This window comes from Puntigrus tetrazona, chromosome 18 (assembly GCF_018831695.1).
Source record: "Puntigrus tetrazona isolate hp1 chromosome 18, ASM1883169v1, whole genome shotgun sequence".
Taxonomy (NCBI): Eukaryota; Metazoa; Chordata; class Actinopteri; order Cypriniformes; family Cyprinidae; genus Puntigrus; species Puntigrus tetrazona.
Window position 1 is genome coordinate 9,332,130 of NC_056716.1, and position 22,933 is coordinate 9,355,062.

General features: G+C 38.7%; 1 protein-coding gene across 1 annotated transcript in view; it reads right to left on the reverse strand.

Moving 5' to 3' along the window:
* The window catches only part of spon1a (spondin 1a), a 108,299-nt gene extending 91,870 nt beyond the window's left edge, over window positions 1-16,429 (reverse strand). Inside the window, 3 exon segments of the mRNA XM_043264165.1 lie at window positions 5,153-5,286; window positions 14,612-14,718; window positions 15,856-16,429. Coding sequence (XP_043120100.1) covers window positions 5,153-5,286; window positions 14,612-14,718; window positions 15,856-16,093 — 479 coding nt within the window. The 5' untranslated portion in view covers window positions 16,094-16,429.
* Window positions 16,430-22,933: the final 6,504 nt, after the last annotated feature.

A 22,933-nucleotide genomic window follows, 5' to 3' on the forward strand; every position in this document is an offset into this window, starting at 1 on the left:
AGCAAAATTGCTTGTAGCACAAGGTCTTTAATGAGCCTCCACCTGCCTACAAACCATCTATATTTTATTCAGTGAAATGCTTTTTTCTCCTTTCTTTCTCTTCACACATCTTTATGGGAAAAATCAGCTTTTGAGGACAGCACAAACAGAAATTGCTTTTATTTATGTTGTTTGTGCACCAGTCCAAGTAAGGGCATTAGCTGATTTTACAGACTCTCCACAGTCATCTTTTTATTGTAAGTAGTACCCATAGGAAAGAGAAATCGCAAATGAAATTTGTTTCTCAAAGCCTGCAACTGATATCAAATGGAAAGCAAATAAAGACATTTGCTGACGTGTTTTAAGATAGATGTGTTCTTTTTAAATGGATTCCAAAATCTAAAGCTTTCTTTATTTTCCTTATTTTACTTAATAACACTTTATTTTGTGCTGATGTTTGCAGTTACAAAATCAGAGACCATCCCTTTGAAATCTGATTATGGGACACACAAGATACATGCTACTTGCAAATTGAAATGGTGACCTCGAGTCGCACTATGATCATTATATCAGGCATATTTTATTTTTTTATTTTTTATTAACTGAATGAGTTCTTGCAATCTGTGCCAAGTTTGCTTAAATATGGTGGTCTGGGGTGCAGTTTATGTAATCACTGGTGTGGTTTGCAGCTAATATCATGGAAGTAAGCTTTTGAAAGTAAGTTTTTGCATTGTTCTTTATAGATCTATTTTGTGTTGTGAATGTCCCAATATGTGGAAAGACATAAATATCGTAATCATAATATCAATAAATCAATCAATATACTCCTGAATTGAACTATATCATTTCATTGTTTGGAGTATCGACAGGTATTGTATTGACGGGTATGAGAATCAATATCATATTGTATAATACCTGGTACTCTCTGTGATATGGGCACCAAATATCACCATTAAACATGAAAACCAGTATTTTTGTGTGTGTGTGTGTGTGTGAGTGCTTTTACGCTCCTAAAAAGTGAGGCTGATACGCTGTAAGCAGAGGGATAAATGTATACTTCATTTCTGCTTGCCTCCAGCAGAAATTAAGTCCTGAATGCAGTGCATTTGATAGACGCAAATGCTTATATGATGATGCTTTGAAAACAAAACCAAAGGGGAAGCAATCAAACTCTGGTTCAGACCAAGCAAAAGTGTGTGAAAGCACCCTTAATATCATAAAACAACATTTTGAGCCCATTATTCTTCTGCAGTATGCCACATTTTACTAATGTGCCATATTGCAAAAATAAATGAAAAATATGGTTTCACGTGATTTTATGAATCACTAATCACGTAAGCACCATTACTGATGAATTCAGTGCTCAAAGATCTATATATCTCAAAGATTTATGTTGATTGGTGTCATTGTTTTTGCTCATTTCATACAGCTTAGCAATCGTTAGACACGAATATTTGTCCACAGCTGTGAATCAAGCATTCCAGAGAGGCAAATGTCATAAAGAGGTGACATTTTACCCAGCGGCACTGCAAGTTCACTTGTCTCTCCTTTTGGATCACGTTTTTAATCATGAGATCTCAGCTACATGGGAAGTCTGGAGGGCATGAAGAAACAATCTGACAGACCACAGAAAGTTTCTCGCTCTTTTTAAATTTTTGCTTTTACTTGCAAGACTGTTTGGAGTAAATAGGAGAAAGAAAAAGTTTTGATTTCATAGAGCATTTCTGCTCTCAGCATCCCCTCTAGAATTCACTCACGGCAAAGCTCTGAGTTCAGCAACCTCGCCATGGATCTCTACTCATTACCCACTCTCCACCTCTTCTGCCCTGCTCCCCACCTCTCCATCTCCTGTCTGCCTCAAGCGCGCCCTCTCCATCGCTCATGCTGGTTTGATGCTTCCATGTCTTACATTTTTTGATATTGCACTTTTTCATGTCCTCTGCACTCCGCCTGTCTTTTCTCATACTGCATTTTTTATTTGCCAACCACTGAAACACACACACACACACACACACTTTTTTCTTTTCATAGTTCATGTCCAGAGGAAGAACTTTGAGCTGAAACTTAGTCTCGAGCTCCTCCATTACAAACAACAAGCTATAAATTGTTATGAGAAAACTTATTTTTAGAAAAGCATTCCATCTGAAAAACAAGTGAATCATGGAACAGTCATAATCTCTCCATGTTCTGTCAACTTCCTGCCTACATACCTGTACCCTGTCATTAACGTCCAAAGATGATCTGCACTGTCTAATTTTGTATAGACTGACTAAGAGTGTCTACGCAGTCTAAGACTGATTATAAAACCAATCCTATTGACTCAGAGTTAATAAAAAGAAGATACAAGTATGTTAAAATATTATGTTATGAAATAAAAGAAAAGGTTGAATAAAAATATCTTTTGACATATAGGTTTCCACCAAAGATAAACACTTCCTTCTCAGTATTCTATGTGTCACCATAGAGGTTCCCACTACCTGAGTATTAGTTTACATTCAGACTTCATTTCCCATTGTGTCGCACACCTGGGACTGATCAATCTCATCTGCACCCCATTACTGTGCCCATATATACACACATTTAAGGCAGTCATACACGTTCAATCTCTGCAAAGTCTTGATTTATGTTTTTTTCCCTGTGTTTATTCTTATCCTTATTCTTATTCTTATTCTTTATCCTTATTTTTCTCGCTTTGCCTCACTTTTTTCAGCAGCCAATGCAAGTTTTAACCCCAGATAATTTTATGCCTTCTAAGTTTGTGTCTCAAAACACCCTGTCATAGCAGATCCAACTCTGAGTTGGCAATCTGCATAAGGAGAGCATTCAGTTTTACACCATTCACTCATCCCATCAAGATATCATCTTCAGCCTGCCATGGCCGCAAAGTCATAATCCCCAGATCTCTTGGAGGCTTGGACAGATTTTACGATGGGACACCAGTTGTCAGAATCGCTGCCTCTCCAAAATTCCACACATTCAGCCTGAACCAGATCCATTAGCCCAAACTGGCCTGAATTAACTCATGCTTCCCCCTGAATGTTCCGACCTCCACAAGGCATTCAGTAAAAAGAGGCCTTCACAACTCCCATTACACTGCCTAACTCACTGTACCATCAACCTAATGCCAGGTACAACACCTGCTAAAGGAAGGGTATTTCCCCTTTCACAATCAATATCGGAGGCTATGAAATTGTATATTGAGGAGGAACTGGCAAAAGGGTTAATCAGGCCTTTTACATCCCCAGTATCTGCAGGCTTATTCTTCATCCAAAGGGTGTTCCTGTTAAATTCCGTTATCCATTGTCCCTAGTTCCAGCTGTCCTAGAATAACTTTGTCAAGCCAAGAACCACACCAAGTCTAGCATCTACACAATGCTTACAATCTTAATTCGCATCCTTGATGGTGATAAATGGAAAATATGAATACCTCATTATGCCATTGGCAAACCCAATTCGCCACATAATCAAATATGTGCAGAACTGTGTAACCTGCAGCACATCCAAAACTCCTAGACACTCCTAGTGCTGGCTTACATCATTTCCTACCAACTCCACACTGGCTCTGGTCCCACATAGTCCTTGATTTCATTGCTGATCTGCCTAATTCACAGGGAAACACCACCATTCTCACTATCGTTGTTTCTCTAAGACTTGCCAAACTTGATTCCAAGACTTGATTCCAAACTCCCCACGTCCTGCAAAACTTCTCTTTAACCATGTGTTTCGGTTCTACAGACTACCAAAGGACATTGTTTCCAATAGAGGGCCACATTTCACCTCCCGGATTTTGTCAGCATTCTGCCAACAGCCAAACCGAACAACTGAACCAGGAAGCTCATACTGCCATCAGAAACCCACGGAGTGGAGTCAATACCTGTTTTGGGCAGAGTATGCAAGAACTCCCTGCTGAAGTCTTCCACTGGCCTAACTCCTTTTAAATGCATCTTAGGATTCTAACCCCGACTTTTCCCTTGGTCAGGCAAACCCACTGACCTACCTTCTGTGACTGATTGGCTACAATGGAGCAAGGAGGTATTGGGCTAGACTCACACATACTTACAGTGTGACATTCGATGCCAGAAACTACAGGCCAATTAACACTGTCCAATTAACACCCCAGTCCCGATTATTCACCTGCCAGTTGCAGTGGCTGTCCTCCAGAGACATCAGACTCCCCTGTTACACATTTATAATTTTGATTAGAATTTCCGTCTAACTACCGCATATACTTTTCATTGCTTCTCATTGCTAAAACCAGCTGGTGGTCTGGGAAGAGAGCCCGAAGAGAGAGCTAGATCACTTGACCCATCATTTTCAACAGCGAGGAGGTTTACTGAGCTCAAGTTCAGGAGCTACTCAACTCTAGACGCCGAGGCAACTTACTCCAATATATGGTCGATTGGAAGGAATTTGGGCCTGAGGACCACTCCTTGGTCAGTGCTGGATATATCCTGGACCCTGGCCTCACAAAGAAATTTCATTGAACAAACCCAGATAGACCATCCCCCGACCACATGATAGACCCCAGCGTCACCTGCCTGTCATAGTAGATGCTCCTGCTACATCCTTTTTGAACTACCAGTGGGAAGCGTCACCCTAGTACTAGTTTACATTCTGACTTAATTTTGCATACCAGGGAGAGATCAATCTTACTCTAGCCCATCTCTGTTTACTCTGTTCTTGCCTCCATTGCTCTTTTTGCCCAAGTTTGACCGTGCCTGCAATGACTATTCTAAATAAAAAAACTGCAAATGGATCTCACTACATCTGGTGCCTCATCACACTATGGACAAAGCCGGTTTAAAAAATTATTGTGTCTTTATACAGCACGCATGCATTTTCACAGATTTTATTATTTTTGCATAAATATTTGAGCTCGTCATATCATATTTCTCAATCCTGATCTTGGAGGACATCCAACACTGCACATTTTGAATGCCAAATGCACATATTTAGTTTATTCTAAGCTAACGAGCTGAGTCAAGTATGTTTAATCGGGAAGACTGCCGTACTCTAAGATAAGGAAACTAGCGTACCAAATGATTGACAATTTAAACATTGTTTTAAGAAAAGCAGTTTGTTCTATTACAATAATAACCATAGATCCATGGGTTCACCCTAAATTACCACCCTAAACACAACTTCATGAGGTGAGGATAGTTATGACACTTACTTCAACAGTACACAGCCACTGCCTGATGGGGGCGCCGTCCAAAACACCTGTATCCTCGTCCTTCTGCGTGGGGTGCTCTCTGTCACTGCTGGGGGGCAGTTTGTCATAAACTGTGTGTCTTCCTCATCAATTATCTGCGGAGTGCACAAACCCATACTTGTCAATAAAAATGTGTCTAATTTAATTACAGCAGCATTCTTGTTACCTTCTTTTCACGTAAGAAAAAAAGTTGCAAAAACACTATGGAAAATCATCACCCATTTTTATCTGCCAAAATGAGTGTGCTTGTGTGTAGAGAGTTATCACCTGTAGTCTTAAGAGGTCAATGGCAATACCCACAATTCCCCTTCAGACATCCTCCACCCAATAACCCAAACAGAAATAACAAAGGTGATGGATTTGATTTGACATGACATGGACAGCTCACACACGGAGGTCAATGCACTTCATCTACAGCAAACCCCTGTAGGTGCCAGTTCTTGCAGGGCTTTTTTTATTATTACGTGGTGGATGTTGTGAATGTTTTGGACATTGTGGTGTTTCAGAGGTAATAAGGTGTAAATACTGTTTAGCTTCTTGCACAGACTGATCATTTCATGTCTTAAGTCATTGTCATGAGCCACAGGGTTTAATTTGGTTTTCTTTTTTTGTTTTTTTAACCCATTGTGTGAAAAATCTGATATTTTAGTGACATCACATTAGTCATACAGCTTTTTTTTTTTAGATTTTTTTTTTCACAATTTTCTGCAATAATGAGGAACATCAGCATGTTTTCAGTTTTAGTTTCTAGAAGTTTTTGTTTGTTTGTTTTTGACAATGTAAAACTTATTTTTGTTTTTATCATTAGATAATCGCTGCACCCAAGCCCTTTTTAAAATGGACACTAGTGTTTTGTTTATATCTGCTCTGGCAAGAGCAGTTAAGCTTGGTAAAGCCTCATTTGACAGGCAAGGTCTAAAAGATTACTGAAAGATTCAATATAAAACTAAATTATCAAATGTGACATGTTGAGGCTGTGTAATTTTACATTTGTTTATTGGGGTCATATTATGCTATTTTAAAGATCATTATTTGATGTAACAGAATATGATGACATACTTTAATGATCAAAAAACATTATTATATATAAAATAAAAAAATACTGTACATTATTAAAGTTCATCTGTGCCCCGCCTCTCTCAAATGCATAATTTTCTACAAAGACCATCTTTCCGACAAGTACAGTCTGCTCTGGTAAGTGCATTGTGATTGGCCAAACACCACAAGCACGTAATACCCCTTACCATAACACCCCTAGTAACACCCCTCACTGTAATCATGAGTTCACCTTAAAAATAAATGTAAAGAGAGTTAATAGTGTCCCTAGTTATATCATCAGTTTATGTTTGAAAGGGGAAAAGAGTCAAATGACAAGCACGTATGTATTTGTAGTATGCAAGCCAATTGACTCCACTGTGATGTGACCCTGTCTTACACTCACAGACATACAACGTGCTGTAAGGACGTGGGATGCGCTGGGCTACGAAATCCATTCATTTCAATGGTTTGCCCTACACAAGAACAAAGCTCCATACTTGTAGCAAATACTTAAACTAATAACAACACATAAGTTACAGTTGCTCATTCAGAAGCACCAGATTGTCAGAGCAAAGTCAGAATGACCCTTTTTTAGAAATATCTTTTGCACAACTCTTTGTATTCTCATAGGTTAACAAAGCACTCGTCCATAAAATGAGTTGCACAAATTTGAACATCTGGGTTGTGCTGTTCCTTTGTAAGTAATCTTAACGATTCCAAACTGGAATCTTCTTTTGGATTTGGAAAGCCAAATAAAGTGCTTTTGCTTTCTCACAGAAACACACAACACATCTCGCTACCTTCGCTGCATCAACTGTATTACTGAAACCACGCCTTCTTTCCTTGAATGATCATTTGGGCTGCATAATGTAAATATTACAACACATCGTGATGTACACACGTGGGGGTGTGTTCTCATAAGCCATTTTAGCCAGGTCTGGATCAGCCTTTTCTTTTATATTGAATAAATCTTTTTGTGGGAGACATTAAGCTTTGTAACTCTGCAGATCCTGCACATGCACAAACAGCTACATACCACACTAAAGAACAGGACAAAGAGAAACCGCAAAATGTGACCTCCATACAAGACCGACTGATCCAACTGTGCATTAAATCAAACCTCATTTGCCCCAATCAAGAGCATATTTATACCGTCTGAATCTTTTCCTATAATCCCTACGTGCCATTCACCATACAGACAATACTAACACTGTGAACAAGTGACCACTCTTAGCTGCAGTTTTAGTTTTTATTTATAGTGTGGAGCTGGCACTTTGAATCTAGAGAGCATTTGATTGGACAGAAGTTTTCATAAGAAGCTGAAGCATAAGGTGAAGTCAAACAAATGTGTGTACGTATGTGCTTTTGTCTCTATGACTCCTCACAAGCATTCTGTAAGATCTTCATCTCTGAAAAGTGGGTGGTGTGACCTTTGTCCTCAACTGCCCTGACCTCCTCCATTTGGGTGACTGATAGCGAGCAAGCTGTCACAGCTAAAATAATGAAATGCATTGTCAAAGAAGCTTGACCAGGGGGTAGGGAAATGCTTTCAGAGCAACAAAGCACGATGCCATTTATTTTACGTGGAGTAAAAAAATCTGTGCGCAACTAATGCGGCGACCACAATTACTTCAGAACTATTTATTGTGATAAAATAGAATACTGAGAAAAAAATAAGTATTAAAGATTATATCTATATGGTTTATAACACACAACTCAATCAAAATGTGTAGTCAAAGCTCAGTAGTTTGAAAAGTTCATGGTCAACATTCAGCTTGTCCATGTTTTCCCAGCAGTTTTGTTCACGTATGACTAAATCGTTACATTAAAAACCTGAGGGAAAATTACATCCTTATCAATAATGCATTAATGTAATCTCATCAAAAATTAAGTTTTTCTTTTTCTTTTTCACACAACCTTGGTAAAATTGTATGTTTGCTGTATAATACTTTTTCTTATAGATTTTGACAATCAACCACCAAATTTCTTGTTGTGCTTTCTCCTGCATGCTCCTACTTTGTGGACTTCTAGGTTAGATTGGTGGCTGAAGCACTGTATGTATCCCAGAGAATGTAAAAAAATAAATAAATAACAATAAATCACTATAAGGGAAATTTGATCTTGATAATTGTAAAGTCGGAATGGCCACTGTATGATCTGATATTTAATTAATTATATTGTTAGTTATATAAAAATGACACATTATAATTGGCGGTTTTTATTTTTTGTCTAAATAATGCCTTTGACTCTTTTTGAGTTAAAACCATAGCTACCATACTATTTTAGCAAGTACCACAGCACGATTACTCACCATAATGAGAACAAGATGCACTACCTACGATAAATGTATGTCTGCTGGAGTGTTGTTTAAAGCACATGTTGTTATCAAGTCCAAAGAAAAGCTGTCAGTCAGTAAGTACCAGTGCCAGCTCACCTCCCAGGAGAACCTAACAAAAAGTGCTTTTAGAGCAGTCTCAAAAATGGCTGAGAAGGCTCATGCTCCCAGATTTTAAATAAGCCGTACTTCAAATAACCCTAGTTGCAAAAGGTTTCTCTGGAGGCACAGCAAGAAAACAACAAAAAAGCCAGGCCTTATTGGGCCATATCAACCTTGAAGGCTGACGAGCAAGTGAGAGAGAGACAGAGTGCTGCTCTAAGTGACTGTCACTCCAGGCACTGAATCTAAGCCAGCAAGCAGGTCCAGGGAGGCTTTTCCTGAGGTGGCTGGTTTGATATGGCTGCCTCTCCTGCCAGATGAGTGAGAAAGAGACCTGAATCTCCCGAGTAAGCCTGCCTTCACCTTCATCAAGGCCCAGAAGAAGACAAAAAAAAAAAAAACAATATGAAAGGAGCAGAAAAATATTGAACACAATGAAAAGTCCCTGCTATATAGAGCTATAGAATATATATATATATACTTGGAAAGCCAGCGGTTAACTGCGACAACTAAACCTAAACATTTTTTGTTTCACTACTTTCACAGGACATGTGTTCATATTTTTTGACAGATTTTTATAACTGAATGGACTATGTTGCATTTGATAATTCATTAGTTTTGATCGACAAGCAATCTGCATTTGGTTATTTTAGCATCTTTGGCACATGTGCCAAAACATGTGCAATTTGCTAAAAATAAAAGGAAATTAAAATCTGGTGTGAACAAGAAACACATTTTTTGGAACCAAACTGAGCTAAAACTGCAATAAATGCGAGATTCCTATATGGGAAGAAAAACAAATGGCAGCTACCGAAGCAGTTTGCAGCAAGACGACTCACTAGATTTTTGGAACAGATCAAGAAACATGGTTTTATTCAAACTCTCCAAATCTACCTTTTGTGTCATTTCTCCAAGCATCACACAGTGCAAAGCAATTCATTTTTCTCGCTTTTGTCATTTAGGTATCCTCGGGATTTGAGGATTCGAAATATTATGTTTGAATTTAAATATGGTCAGAAACATATCACTGGCTGAACGGCTCTGAGTGAATGCTTCCTGTGTTTCCTCGACAGTCTCTGCTCTCTGCACATCATCCATTCAAAGAAACCCAAGGCTGGCACTAATTAACTATGGCACAAAATCAATTTCAAGAGCAAATAAAAGACCAAAAGAAAGAAAAAAGGGTGTCTGCCAGCTCCTGGGAATAATAAGAAACGAAATAATAAATGAAACTGCCCTCCAGGTTGGTTCTGGAGGTTAATGGGGAGGTCGGTACTTGTGGTCATGAATCAGCATAGGTTCTCAAGGAACTCACTTCAGTATTCCCTTACAAAATCTTTGACCATATCGCAATGGTTTTATCATAGTACACTGAAAAATGCAAATATTAGCAAAATATTAAAAAAACAGTGTAGCCTTTTGCCATTGTACCAGTGTCCCATATATACATAACATGGCAGTTTTTAGTACATTTTGTTGTCAAAAGCTGAAATACCCTTACCATTTAAGCCTCTTGTCTCAAAACAGATCCCACCTCGTGAAACTTTTCCAAAGCACTTAAGATCCCCAGCATTACCACCATTCTCTCCCAGCTAAGTGGAAAATGCAGCAGAGGGGTTAAAGGTGAGTCTTCATGTCACAGCTCTGACATGGAAGAGTCAGTATGGCAGTGCTCTCACTCATTAAGGACAGAGACGCTAAGGTGGGCTCTCTGGGGAGATGAGCGAAAAGAACAGAGACAAGGAAGGAGAGAGGAGCAGTGAGGTGTGTCTCTGCAAGGCGCGACCTTTCCTTCAGCCCTCCACGGTTCACATCCCTTTGGGAGTGTTGCCTACGTGGGCATGTTTTAGCCTGAGTAATTACACCAAAAGCCGTCATCGCTGACCCTATTTCAGTTAATTACACAGAAGATTCCAGCATAATAAATTCTGTTTATGACTACAGGACAAGGTCTCAGATTTAATGGCATTTGCTACGACCAGAATTAGTGTTTCTCATACTTAAGGCTAGGTATTTAAACACCCCCAGTCTCAGCCTCGGCACACCCACGGACCGCCAAAAACCTACTGCACTGAAAAGTCCGCACTTTGTTAAACTGGCAAGCTTCAATCTGATTGGCTATGAAAGGCACAGAGGAGAATCATATGTTTGAAGTATTTAAAAATTAGAAAATATCTGTACTTTTTTCAACCAGCAACAATTCTAATTACAAAGTATTTGCACGTTTTCTTTTTTTTTTTGATAGTGCATAACCCAGTATTTCACAGTAGTTTTCTTAAAGGATGTTAGAAATGAGTGTTGTAAAGATGTACTATATAATTTTAATTCCATCTATTTTTCTTGTCTTTTTTTTCATACAACCTGTTGACATTTTTTTGAATAGTGCCTGAGAGAAAATACATTCAAATAGAAAAAGCCCTTTTTTTTCTGCTTATTGATTACCATTTATATAACCACAGTTGTACAAATATGGTTAAAACTATGGTTGGTGTATCAAAATTATAGGTAGTTTGTGGTTAACATGAATTTACCATTTTATTGTTGTTGTTTTATCATATTTATTTATTTATTTATTCATTTAAACACAAAACCATGGTTCATTTTTGAAAAGAACACTGTATTAGTCAGTTTATATACCTTTCAGTTACAGTAATTGTGTATTCAGTCAGTTTATTTACACAAAAGAATCATATGATCATGATATAATATACACAAACGTACATACATTTTACATTTCAGAGCAAACGCTGTTTGTGCTCATTACTTTGCGGCCAATAAATCCAATCCAATCCAATAAAGACAAATCACTGTAATCTGGTAAGATACATGTTTAGATTGCTCTGCTCGTTTACGCAGGTTTGCTATAAGCAGCTCTTAAACGAACAAACAAAAAAATACAAGACACTACAAAGTACACAATGGTTTTGTTCGCAGTGGAGAAGCAGCATATTCACAAAAAACATATTTACAAGTACCTTATACCCTGTGTCTATACCACTATATTGTGTCATACAGTATGTTAAGGACTTTGGCAGATCTTGTTACAGACTTATGCTAGAACTCTGTGTTCAAAAAAAAAAAAACAAAGACTGTTCTGCCAAAAATCCAATGCTATTTGTTATTGGCCTCCTTATGTAAACCTCGATTTTAGCACATTACCAGTAAACCTAGTCTGAAGCATCTGGCTTTCTTTTCTATGCTTAGATCAAATATTCTCTCCCACTCCCGTCCACTTCTCCAAAGCCAGTGTAAAGTGATGCTAAACGCTTTAGTGAGTTCTGTCTTTCCTCACTAAGCACTACACAGGACCATGGCAGTTTAGATGAAGTGGAAATGACTTGCACATCCTAATAATCTGTAGTCAGCTGAAACGAAAAGCCCTTATATAAACCTCAATCAGACAATCTATCTGAGCTTGAGTCAAACAAAATGTTTATTTGATTATTTTATTAAACTATAGTAAAAAATAACTGCCAAAAACATTGAATGGAGTTTGCTATAGTATTAAACAAAGCAATGGTGCTCTTTTCGTGTATATATATTTTTTTATCAGATTGCAAAGTTTAGGGTATAGAAGTTTTGCATTCAGTATATGCCATCTGACAGAATAAAAGATCTGAAAGATCTGTCATCACAATATGTGCAATGAAAAACTGGCTGAAATCCTTTTTACCAACTGTACTAGGCAATCAACAATTGAACTGAATGGTAACTTCAGATATCAGAACAAACCATCAGAACTCATTACCAAAAAAGAAAATGCTTTCAAGCGGAAAATATGTATTGCTCTCTACATCATAGGTCCTCATCTGGGGGGACAACACCAAAAAATGGTAGATTTTGGTCTGATGTTTTGTCATTTGGTGGAATCTAGCTAAGCTGACAAGGCATACAAAATTAGAGAAATTACTGCTCAGAGTTTAGTTTTAGTTTCATCTGAGTCAAGCAATTTGTTTTGTGTTACTGGACTGGATCAGGAAACCATCCAAATTTTGGTGCAACACAGTTTTTGTTGATATGAATTCCAAACAATGGTTTAAAGGACATATTTGTTTACTTCTGAAAACGTAACACTTTTGTACAGTGTTGTATGGTGTTGTATTCGCAATTTGCTTAATGTAAATGTCTACTCTGGGACCTGAAACAAAACCAGTTGAGAACCACTGATCTATATCCCAATTGCAAGAAAAGAAACCTCTTCTGTGCAAGAGCAGGTCTGAGTAGAGGATTTCTGCAGGGAGCTCAGATTTATGGTTTATGTGACATTTAATGGGCCTTTTTCGTTCCGTTTCCACTCTCTGGCATAGCATGAGAGCTCGTGCGGAGAGGCAGCATATGGTGTTGATGTAAGAGCTTTGCCAGGTGTGGCTGAATCTGAGATTGGCTCCAGCACACAAAGGGAGTACAGTAGATCCCAAAATCAGGCAATCAGAATGACTGCCTTAATACGGACTAAACCATCAGCTCTATATAAGTGGAGTCTTTAATTCCGTAATTCATTTTGTCAGAAGGACACCGGGCATCTTATATCTTATCAGACCCTGTTGGTGTAGTTGGTGCTTTTTGGACACCAGGTAGTGACCCAAAATAACATACGAGAAAATCTTTTTCACATTAGTGTGTAATGTTGATGTTTGAGTGAAATAAAGATATTAAAAGCGCATCTTATAGTATAAGACAGCAAAAAAACAAAAACATATCATTAAGAGCTGTGCTCAGTATTCTTTACCAATAGCCGCTGCATGTCAGTTGGGCTCATACTGATAAACAATATTGACGATACCACTGATTACAATAAAACCAGAGCACATACCGCTGAGCTGAGTGGTACAGCATGCCATCTAGATGCATATTAATTGGTTTAGTAAATTACATCCCCTAAACCCACCCCCACAATGGCGTCAGCCAATCAGGTAACACTGTGTCAAAAAATGCCCTAATTTGGTAACGCTCATTACCTTGCCTGCAGTGATCAAATTAGGCCTGCTAACCAATCTGAGCCCATTGCCTATTTCTGAGGGAGTGGCTTCTTAAAACCAGGTGTGTTGATAGGAGAAGGGACAGAGCGTTGTAGATAAAGATAAATTATGTAAGTAATTCCTTTAAACGATTAGTTCACCTAAAAACTAAAATTCTGTCATCATTTATTGAGCATTTATTGATGTTCATCCAAACCCCTAAGACTTTCATTCATCTTTGAAGCACGTTGTTTCATTTTCTCCACTGAAAGTCCATGCAATTTTGGCATTTCAAAAAGTTCAAAAAGTAGAATCCATATAAAGTGAGCAGTTAAATCCAATAACACCTAAATTATCACCTAAAATTATTAACATGCTTTATTTGTGCTTTTGTTTCCATATAAACATTGATCAGCGCACATCATCAGCTATAAATTGAAGCCTAACCATTCTCGATCGACACTGTATTCATATAGATTATGCTTTATTAACTTTTTGAACTGTCCAGATTTGGTTGCATTGACTTTCGATGGAGATAGAAAGAGAGCTCAGGTTTCATTAAAAATGTCTTCATTTGTTTTTTTAGAAAATGAACAAAAATCTTCAGAAAGACATACACTGTGCATTTCTGACTTGCATGACTCTTTTTGAGTCGGCCAAATTTCAGCTTTGTCGTGCGTCTTTTTTGATGTGCAGTATACAGGGGGTAACAAGAGGCAAACAAATGATCAGATGAATTTCCAACATGTCAGAAATTGTTGTTTGATTAGACACAGACATATGCCAAAGCCTCCCTTTACAAATCTGATAAGCTAATTTATTTTTCTAGTCATGCAATATATTCATTATATGATAGAAAGCGGAGTTTTATTTTGGGGGTTTACCATTCTATTTGCTATTTTTTGAAATGGCGTACATCAGAGAGAGTTATGTTTCCCAAGAGTGCATTTGCGTTGCTAGAGTGCATGAATTAAGTCAGATTCTCACCTGGAAATTTCCAGCATAATCTTCCTCTTGGTCACCATTTCGCCCTTCCTTCAGAGCGATGAGAGTAAAGCCCCTGAAGTATGCAGGATTGGTCGCATACAGGGATACTGAAAATGATCACAATGAAAACGTTCAGCTGATTGTTTCCACAGGTCAGTCAAAATCAATAAAACCCATGCAAATGATATCAGGTTTCTAATACAGAAATTGGTCATATTTCATAAGTTTTGCCCATATAATCTTTAACTACAGAGGATAAACTCATTTGGCTTGTTGTCCGCAGTGGAGAGGATGAAGGAGACAGCTACAAATGCTTAGAAGACAAGAATGGATAGTATGGACGCCTACATTTTGTTTGCGGAGTTGGGGAGGTGAAGAAAACAGACTAAACAGCCGATGCCGGAGCAAGGTGAGCACTGCTTATATGCTCCAGCAGCTTACTGAAAAATGATATGGGTTCATCACTCCAAAAATTGCATTTAAGAACTTTACTTATTTTATTACTTTACTTATGTCTAAATACCTCCAGTAAAATGGTAATGTAACCTACTTAAAAATAATTTGAATGATGATGCACATAATTTGATTATCGGTTAATACACACAGTACAAATTAGTGAGTTATAAATATTGGAAACCTTTCATTTCTATGTTGAAATCAATTTGCAGTTTCATGTAGGAGAAAATAGAATTAGCTGTTAACTTGCTTTTGTTTGATTGTTTATTCATTCGTTGATCCGTGTCATATATGACAACATTATATAAAATAGCTCAAGCCATCTATGGCAAATCAGTATTAAAAAATTACTATTCGGGCACTTCAAGCAGCATTTAAACCGAGCAATTTATAAAACTGCAAAAACGGAAAAGGCAAATTGCCAGTTTGCCCTGACTTGATCATAATAAAATGCATCTAAAAATCTACTGTTTTGGTTTACCCTTTGCTTAATGTAAGGGAGGGGAATAAAATAGTTTACTCATATAAAAACAACAGTTCATTTAAACTGCCTGGAAAACGCAGATATTCGTGAACTTTTGACTCAAAACGTTATAGTCATTGAAAGACAACTTCCCCACATTACAATAAAACCCCGTTATTACTTAGGCAATATGACGCCCCAACATGCTGCCTATGTAGGCAGCTTGTTAGTTTTTTCAGACAAAGCCTCCCATCTCTAGCGCGCGCACTGTGAAGTCTCTGTCCGCGCCGGTGGTCCTGACAACAGCTGAAACAGTGACATGTACCTCGGTAAGTGCTGCCGGGTTGGTAATGCTCCGGGTCTCCTTCCACTCGCAGCCTGAACTCACTAAAGCCCTCCCTCCTGCCTCCGGCTCCGTGAGGCTGAGCCCGCGTTATCCAGCTGCAATAGCCGTCAGATGGAGCCGCTCTGTCCGCGGGCTCCTCGGGCACACTCGCGCGCGCGCAGCCGGTCAACAGCAGCAGGACAGCGGCTCCCCACATCTCCGATCGCTTCACTTTCATTTCCCAATACGCACTCGCAAAGCGTGTTTCTAGAGTGTTGAACTCTAGTGGAAACTAAACTTGTCTGCGATGACAGGCTCCCATACACGCAAGATGCCGATATCTCCGCCTTCGCCGTGTTATTTTGCCATCCTGAACTGAAGAGAGAAAGAGAGATGAGGAATCGCCCGTCTGTACCGAGTGGCACATTCAGAGTGGACTGACTCCAGTGCTGCTGCCTCACACTGACAGCTGAACGGATTCAGCCACACGAACTTAAAAACAAAGACCACATGCTCAGAGCGGAGAGAGCTCCGGTTTTCAGATAGTTTGAGAATCTTCAGAACAACGAGGTCCTTGTTGATTATAATTTGCATGAATACTCGATTCTGTTTCGCTGATTTATTTTTATTATTATGTATTCGCCTATCCATTCATGCGTTCATTCATTTAGCTATCGGGACATTCCGCTGTCTTAAATTAAATATTACCCATCTTCTCCTTTTTTTAATAAACTTTTAACTTCTGTTTCGAATTTCAAACTTAATTTTTTCTTTGTTTTTTTTTTCTTTCTCCTTTTTAATATTTATAATAACTAAATCGAATCCACTACTGTGAAGTCATCGTAATATTGTACATTTTGATTGGTCATCTTTCTTTAAAGCGTTTTGCATAAAGCCTTTTTTTCTTAAAAATGAATGTGTGCGTGTGCTCGCTATTTCCCCATACCACAGGCTACTGCAAAAAAACTGTTTCAAATAGGGTATGTGGAACCCAAACAGGCTCAATAAATGACTCATTTCACTAATTATTCACTATTTAAATCGCCTATTAATTTATTATCATGTATAACCTTCCTTTATGGAACTGTGGAGATCTGGTAGTATGGCAATGTCTCCGCCTTTTTCTTCTTCTGATACTTTTTCCATTCAGTGGTCACCAAAAAAAACGTTTCCAACATTTTTTAAAAGAGTAGAAATAATACCACAAATAATAGCTTTTTTACTTAAACGGTGGCTTACTCGTTGGTTTAATTAAGATTTACTTATGCAATTCAAAAAGAAAGTGGTCAAAGAATATTCTCATTATAATCACCGGAGCTGTCAATCACTTTAGTTCAGCAGCAAGTTCCCTGACCGAGTCTTGCTTTCTTGCCAAAATTCCAGTTACGGTTGGGAGCGGGGAACCTCATGCCTACAGACAAAACAATACGGCTGTGAGTGTGAGACTGCGTTTATTCAACACTTCAACAGCACAAGTATGTAAAACAACCGCAAAACATCTTAAAAAACCCTTTTGTGTGGGGAAATACTTTCTTCTTTCACAGACTCGAATTGACAGTTTAACAAGCCTTCACTATTAATTTGGAAACATCATTTTAGAAATGGTAACAAAGGAACTCTGGGTTGCTTCATTGAAGTTAAAAGCTTATTGTACTGTGGGGTAATATGAAAAAGATGGACTGAGTGAATGCGATTATCTGCATTCGTAACTTAAAGTTAGTTTGGATCTCTTTTAAATGTCAATCCTTCAATTGTTGGGATTTTCCATTAGAATAAATGCATCTGTGCGTGTGTTTTTAGCAAAGATGCCTGCAGATTTACCCGAAACTAATTGTATCTCGTGTTTAACAACTTGTAGAGACACCAGAGGCAGGCACTGTCTTATTAGGAGTGACCAAATATAGTAAAACGTTTAATGCTTCAGTAAATGCGTCCTGATATTTTTTAACGTTCATGAATAAATCCAACCACTCCTGTCAGATTTAAGTTTCACAAGACAGAGGAGCATCTTGACGACTTTAAAGACAAATTTAAAGGCATGGTTCTCCCAAAAAAAGTAGTTTCAAAATTTCTCGAACACAAAGGAAGTCTGCAACCAGGCTGTTTTTGGTCACCATCGACATGGGCAATGTAAGATTAAGCTGTTTCATTCCACTATCAGCGCATTCGGCTTCCCGTGTTTATGTCTAAACACCGGTCCTACGGGTTGTTTATTGCTGTAGGTATGCAAAGCAGATATGTATAGGCTATGTCATCTTTTGGAGACGGGGCAGGAATATGCAGCTTATTTGCATTTAAAGTAAAACACGCCAAAACTTGGTCTATGTAGACACGCCCCAAAATGACATTTTTCAGATGTTATAATAAATGATCCGCTTGGGGAATTTTGATGTGAAACTGCACAGATGCATTCTTGGAACACTCAAGGTCAGTATTACATCTTGTGAAAAGGTACGGTCAGAATTATGTAAACAACAAAAAAGCACGGATCCCTGCTGCCTTTAGGATGCTGGTGGTGGTGTAATGGCACGTTTGAGCACACTCGAATCCCCTTAGTATCAGTTGGGTATCATTTTGATAGCTTTGTGATGGCTACTTTCACCAGGATAATGTCATGTCACAAACCACAAATAATCTCAAACTAGCTTCTTGAACACGGCAATGAGCGACCGGATCTCAGTCCACTAGAACGTCTTTAGGTGGAAAATATTTGCATCGTGGATGTGTAGCCAGCAAATCTGCAGGAACTGACGCTATAATACCAGTATTGATCAAAATTTAAGTGAAATGTTTACAGCACCTCGTCGATCTATTCCATGAATAATATAATGCAGCAAACAACGGTAATTTGGCAGATGTTTTATCGTAAGGTTTTTGGAGTGTACCTTTTACAGTGACAGGCTCCACAAAAAACAAGCATACGCACACAGTACGTGTTTTTGAGTCAATGGGACACACCAGTCCTGTTCCTAACAAGATTTTCACGCGCCAGGTTCCTTTATTTGACAGCGCCATATATGTCTAAAACAATTTTTACTCCTTGTGGAAACATAAATGCTGAAATTAGGGAAAACAGGAGCTGTATAGGTTTTCGACACTATAGAAGAATGAACGGTAGATGAGCAGAACCAGCAGATGTCATGAGAGTGTCCCAGAGAGGCTGAAAAAAAAATACCAAAAAGGTGAAAACGGGGAGTTTTTAAATGAAGAAGCTATTTGAACCTGATGTATGGATCTAGATTTCACTCAAATGTTGACTGAGCTCGACAGAAACGCGCACAGAAATTCACTGAAGTCAACATAAAACAAATTGTGACCAGCTATGGTAATGTGAAGTGGCTAAATGAACAAGAGAGAAGCAGGAGGAGGTTTTTGGGAAAAATAAAAAGTTGAGGTTGATGCTTAACTGTAGCACTTACATACATCAGAAACTGATTTATATCACAGGAAGAGCATATGTCCTTATGATTAAAAATCAGTCATTTTGTATATTTATTTGTGTCTGCTGATTACATTTTTATTCTTTATTGTTTATATTGGGACGAGTCGGCTGCCCCTCCCCTTTATTGTCATCATCACCCCGTCCTTTATTCGCCGCCCTTCATCAGGCTCCCGGCGGGAGTGGGCGTGTCTGAGAGGAGGGGCGTGGTATTGGACAGGTCTGGCAGCGTGTGACGAGGCACGCCTGAAGTGGATCGAACCTCGTCACTGGCGAAGTCTGCACACGTGTACCGCTGACGGGCCAGGATGCCGGACTGTTTAACCCTTCTGACTGCCGCCCGGAAGAAGCGAAGGAGAAGCCGCGGGAAGAAGCCGCCGCCCCTCGCGCCCCTGACCAGAGAGGGGAGCGCGTGCGGCCCCCAGACTCCGCCCCTTACCTGGACCCTTCCCCCTGGAACACTACCCGACCTGCACTCCCCCTGCAGCACGACGAGGACACCAGTTCCCCCGTTTGTTTTGGACACTCTTTCCCCTGAACACTTTATTTTGATTTTTTTTTTGTTAATAAAAAGCCTCTCCGAGGCCTGACGCCACGCCCACTGTGTCTGTCGTTAGCTCCTCCCGCCACCATATGTACATTTTGCTTTACACTTTTGGAAATAGTGTAAATGATAATAAATAATAATGATATTTTCCAAATGAAATGTTTGTTTTGCCATTACCCTTTGGCTTTCTATAATTCTGGTGCATAGCAAACCGATTTATTGTTAGCTGTAAAGCACATGCCTGCCAAAATGTTTCTCAGTACTTAATAAAATGAGAGGAATTTACTTTTTCTAATAATACTATTACCTTATAAATGATAAATTATTTACAAATTCTCAATTACAAAGCTGAAAATGATAACATATTCTTATAATATCACGTTTCTGTGAATTGTGGGGATGTTCATGGACTTCTACTTGTATTCAGAAGCAACAATATTTTTATATATTATCTCCTAACCCTAACTGAACTGAACCTACCCTTTACAGAAAACCTCTTTGCAATCTCATACTTTCAAATAAACATAATCACACTTTTGTGTGTCCCTTTATATCAGTTTTGTCATTGTTTGGAATTTTTTTAGTTGCTTTCAAGTAACATGAAGTAGAGATGAGCAAAATGAAAGGTGCTATTATGTTTTGACATCCATCTGAAACCTCCTTTCCTGCTCAAATATTGTCTTCTCTTAATTAGGGCTGGTTTTAATTGCAGCACATTAATAGAACCCATCTGTTCATCAATACGTCCTTTGGCGCCAATGTCTTTTATGTGGGTGTGTGAATCCGTAGGTCAAATAGTCAGATGCCCACCCACACAAGCAGCAGTGCCCTCGTTCGCCCTTCAGCACGGCATGAATCTCAGGTGGACTTTGATGTGTTATACCACTAAGATTTCTCCATGCTTTGTGGAGTGAGAGTTCAAGAACGAAGTAGTAATTATCTTATCTACGTTGACAGGCTTTGTATGAAGCACAGATGCATGCTGTGAAGTCATATGTAGTGTTTACAAAGGTGAAATATGCATTTATTTATTTATGGTAATATACTTGCGATGGAAATTTCCTAGAAATACATTCCACAATAAACACACTTCATATTTAAGAACATTAAATAGATTGGAAGTGTGACTTAATTTACTTTAGCACTTTTATGATTATTTTTGACTGGATTTTGAGATTGATTTGGCAGTTTATTAAGAGGGTTATTCACAGCACTTGGTCAACGGTCTTCAATAGCGCGATCATCCAGCATGATCTTCAATAGTCATTGTCATAATTATGCAGAAACCTAATAAACTGTATAATTCAGCCCAGCAAATGTATATTTTAACGTTCCACCTGCTTTCAACTCCCTGCAGAGGACCTCCGTCATGGTCATATGTAATTTAAATTGATTTCCACCAAAACGATCTGGCTTTAATATCTGCATTCTGGGCATCCAGGGTCCATCAGAAGCCATTACAGGACATCAGTGTGGATGGCTGGCACTGGAAATCCCCAGGTGGAGGGTAAGAACTCAAGCGTAACTCATTGGGTCTTTGTCCTCTGTTTCATAGGCCTGCACAGCATCCGTAAGGCTTTGAAGAAATTACACACTCCGTCAGACTCTATTGAACCTCTTGTATCGAAGCCATTCAGGTCAGGTGGAGTTTAGTGTGAAATCAAAGTAAAGAAAACAAGTTACATGTCGACTATCAAATCACAGGGGATCACTTCTTATGTTTTCACTTTTTAAATCTCTAAATTTTATCAACTTGGGAAAACATGATGGACCTAGAAGATATCTTAATGTGATCCCCATGTCCCAAAGAATTATTCTCACAGTGTCAGCCCGTGGAACACCCACAGTTGGTTTACTGAAGCAGTTTTACACTTAATTAATGGAGTAGTTATACTCTACAAGTGATGATTGATATTTTGAATTTAATTAATTCTCTTCCAGCAAATAACATCATTATTTGTTTCCCCCCAAGGAGAGTACTGATTTCATCAAAAGTTAAATGACAATGTCAAAATGACAAATACGGACAAAGAGGCCAACGCAGTGGCACCCGTTCGAGTGGTCCACAGTTCTATTAATGAAATGCATGCATGGCTGTCTTGTGAGCATGTGTTGTGGATTTTTAAATGTAGAAGTGGATATGAGCATGGCCTGCAAATGTACATTTGTAAATTGAATGCACAAGGCCTCAGGTGTTATTCTTTTCCAGTTTTAGCTTCACAAAATAAATTGTTATGCTGCTTTATTTGCAAAATGTGTGTGTGTGTGTCATATATATTTCATATATATTTATAAATCATAATTGTAACACCAATCGTACTGTTTACTTTACCTTCTTGTTCCATAATTCTTAAACAGAAGAAGTTTAGAACAACCAGAACTCTTCTTACAGCTTGCCAAGCAGAACTTTGTGCATGGCACATAAAAGCCTGCTTGAAAGTCTGCTTTCTCTGGTCTGATGAACCTTAATTCCAAGCGTCATGCCTGGAGGAAACTGGGCACTGCTGATCACCTGTGCAATACCATTTCAGCTGTAAGGCACTGTCATGGTAGCATATGCTCTGAGAGTGTTTTGTTTTTTTCCTCAAAGAAGTTTGATTCTACTTTTGCCTGCATCACTTGTGACCTTTCCGACATGACTATATAACAGTATGTGAAGCCTTTTGAAGCAGCACTGAACCTGCTATTTGGACTTTTAACCTGTTGGTCCTCACTGAAGTTCACTATCCTGGAAAAATCCTGGAATGTTTTCCTTTAAAGACTGGGATGACATACATTATCGGAAATGATCTTTTCTTCATTCTGTAAGTGAACTAATCCTTTAAAACCACAGCTAAGACAATGCAAGCCTGGCTTATGGATGGCTCTGTGAAAATCCTTGAGTGGCCTAGCCAAAGCCTAGACTTGAATCCAATCAAACATCTCTGAAAAGGCTTGAAAATGGCGGTCCACCAACATTCCCCGCTCAACCTGACAGAGCTTGAGAGGATCTGCCGAGAAGAATTACAGGAAATCCCCAAATCCAAGAGTGCAAAGCTTGTCACATCATACCCAAAAAGACTTGAGGCTGCAACCGCTGCCAAAGGTGCTTT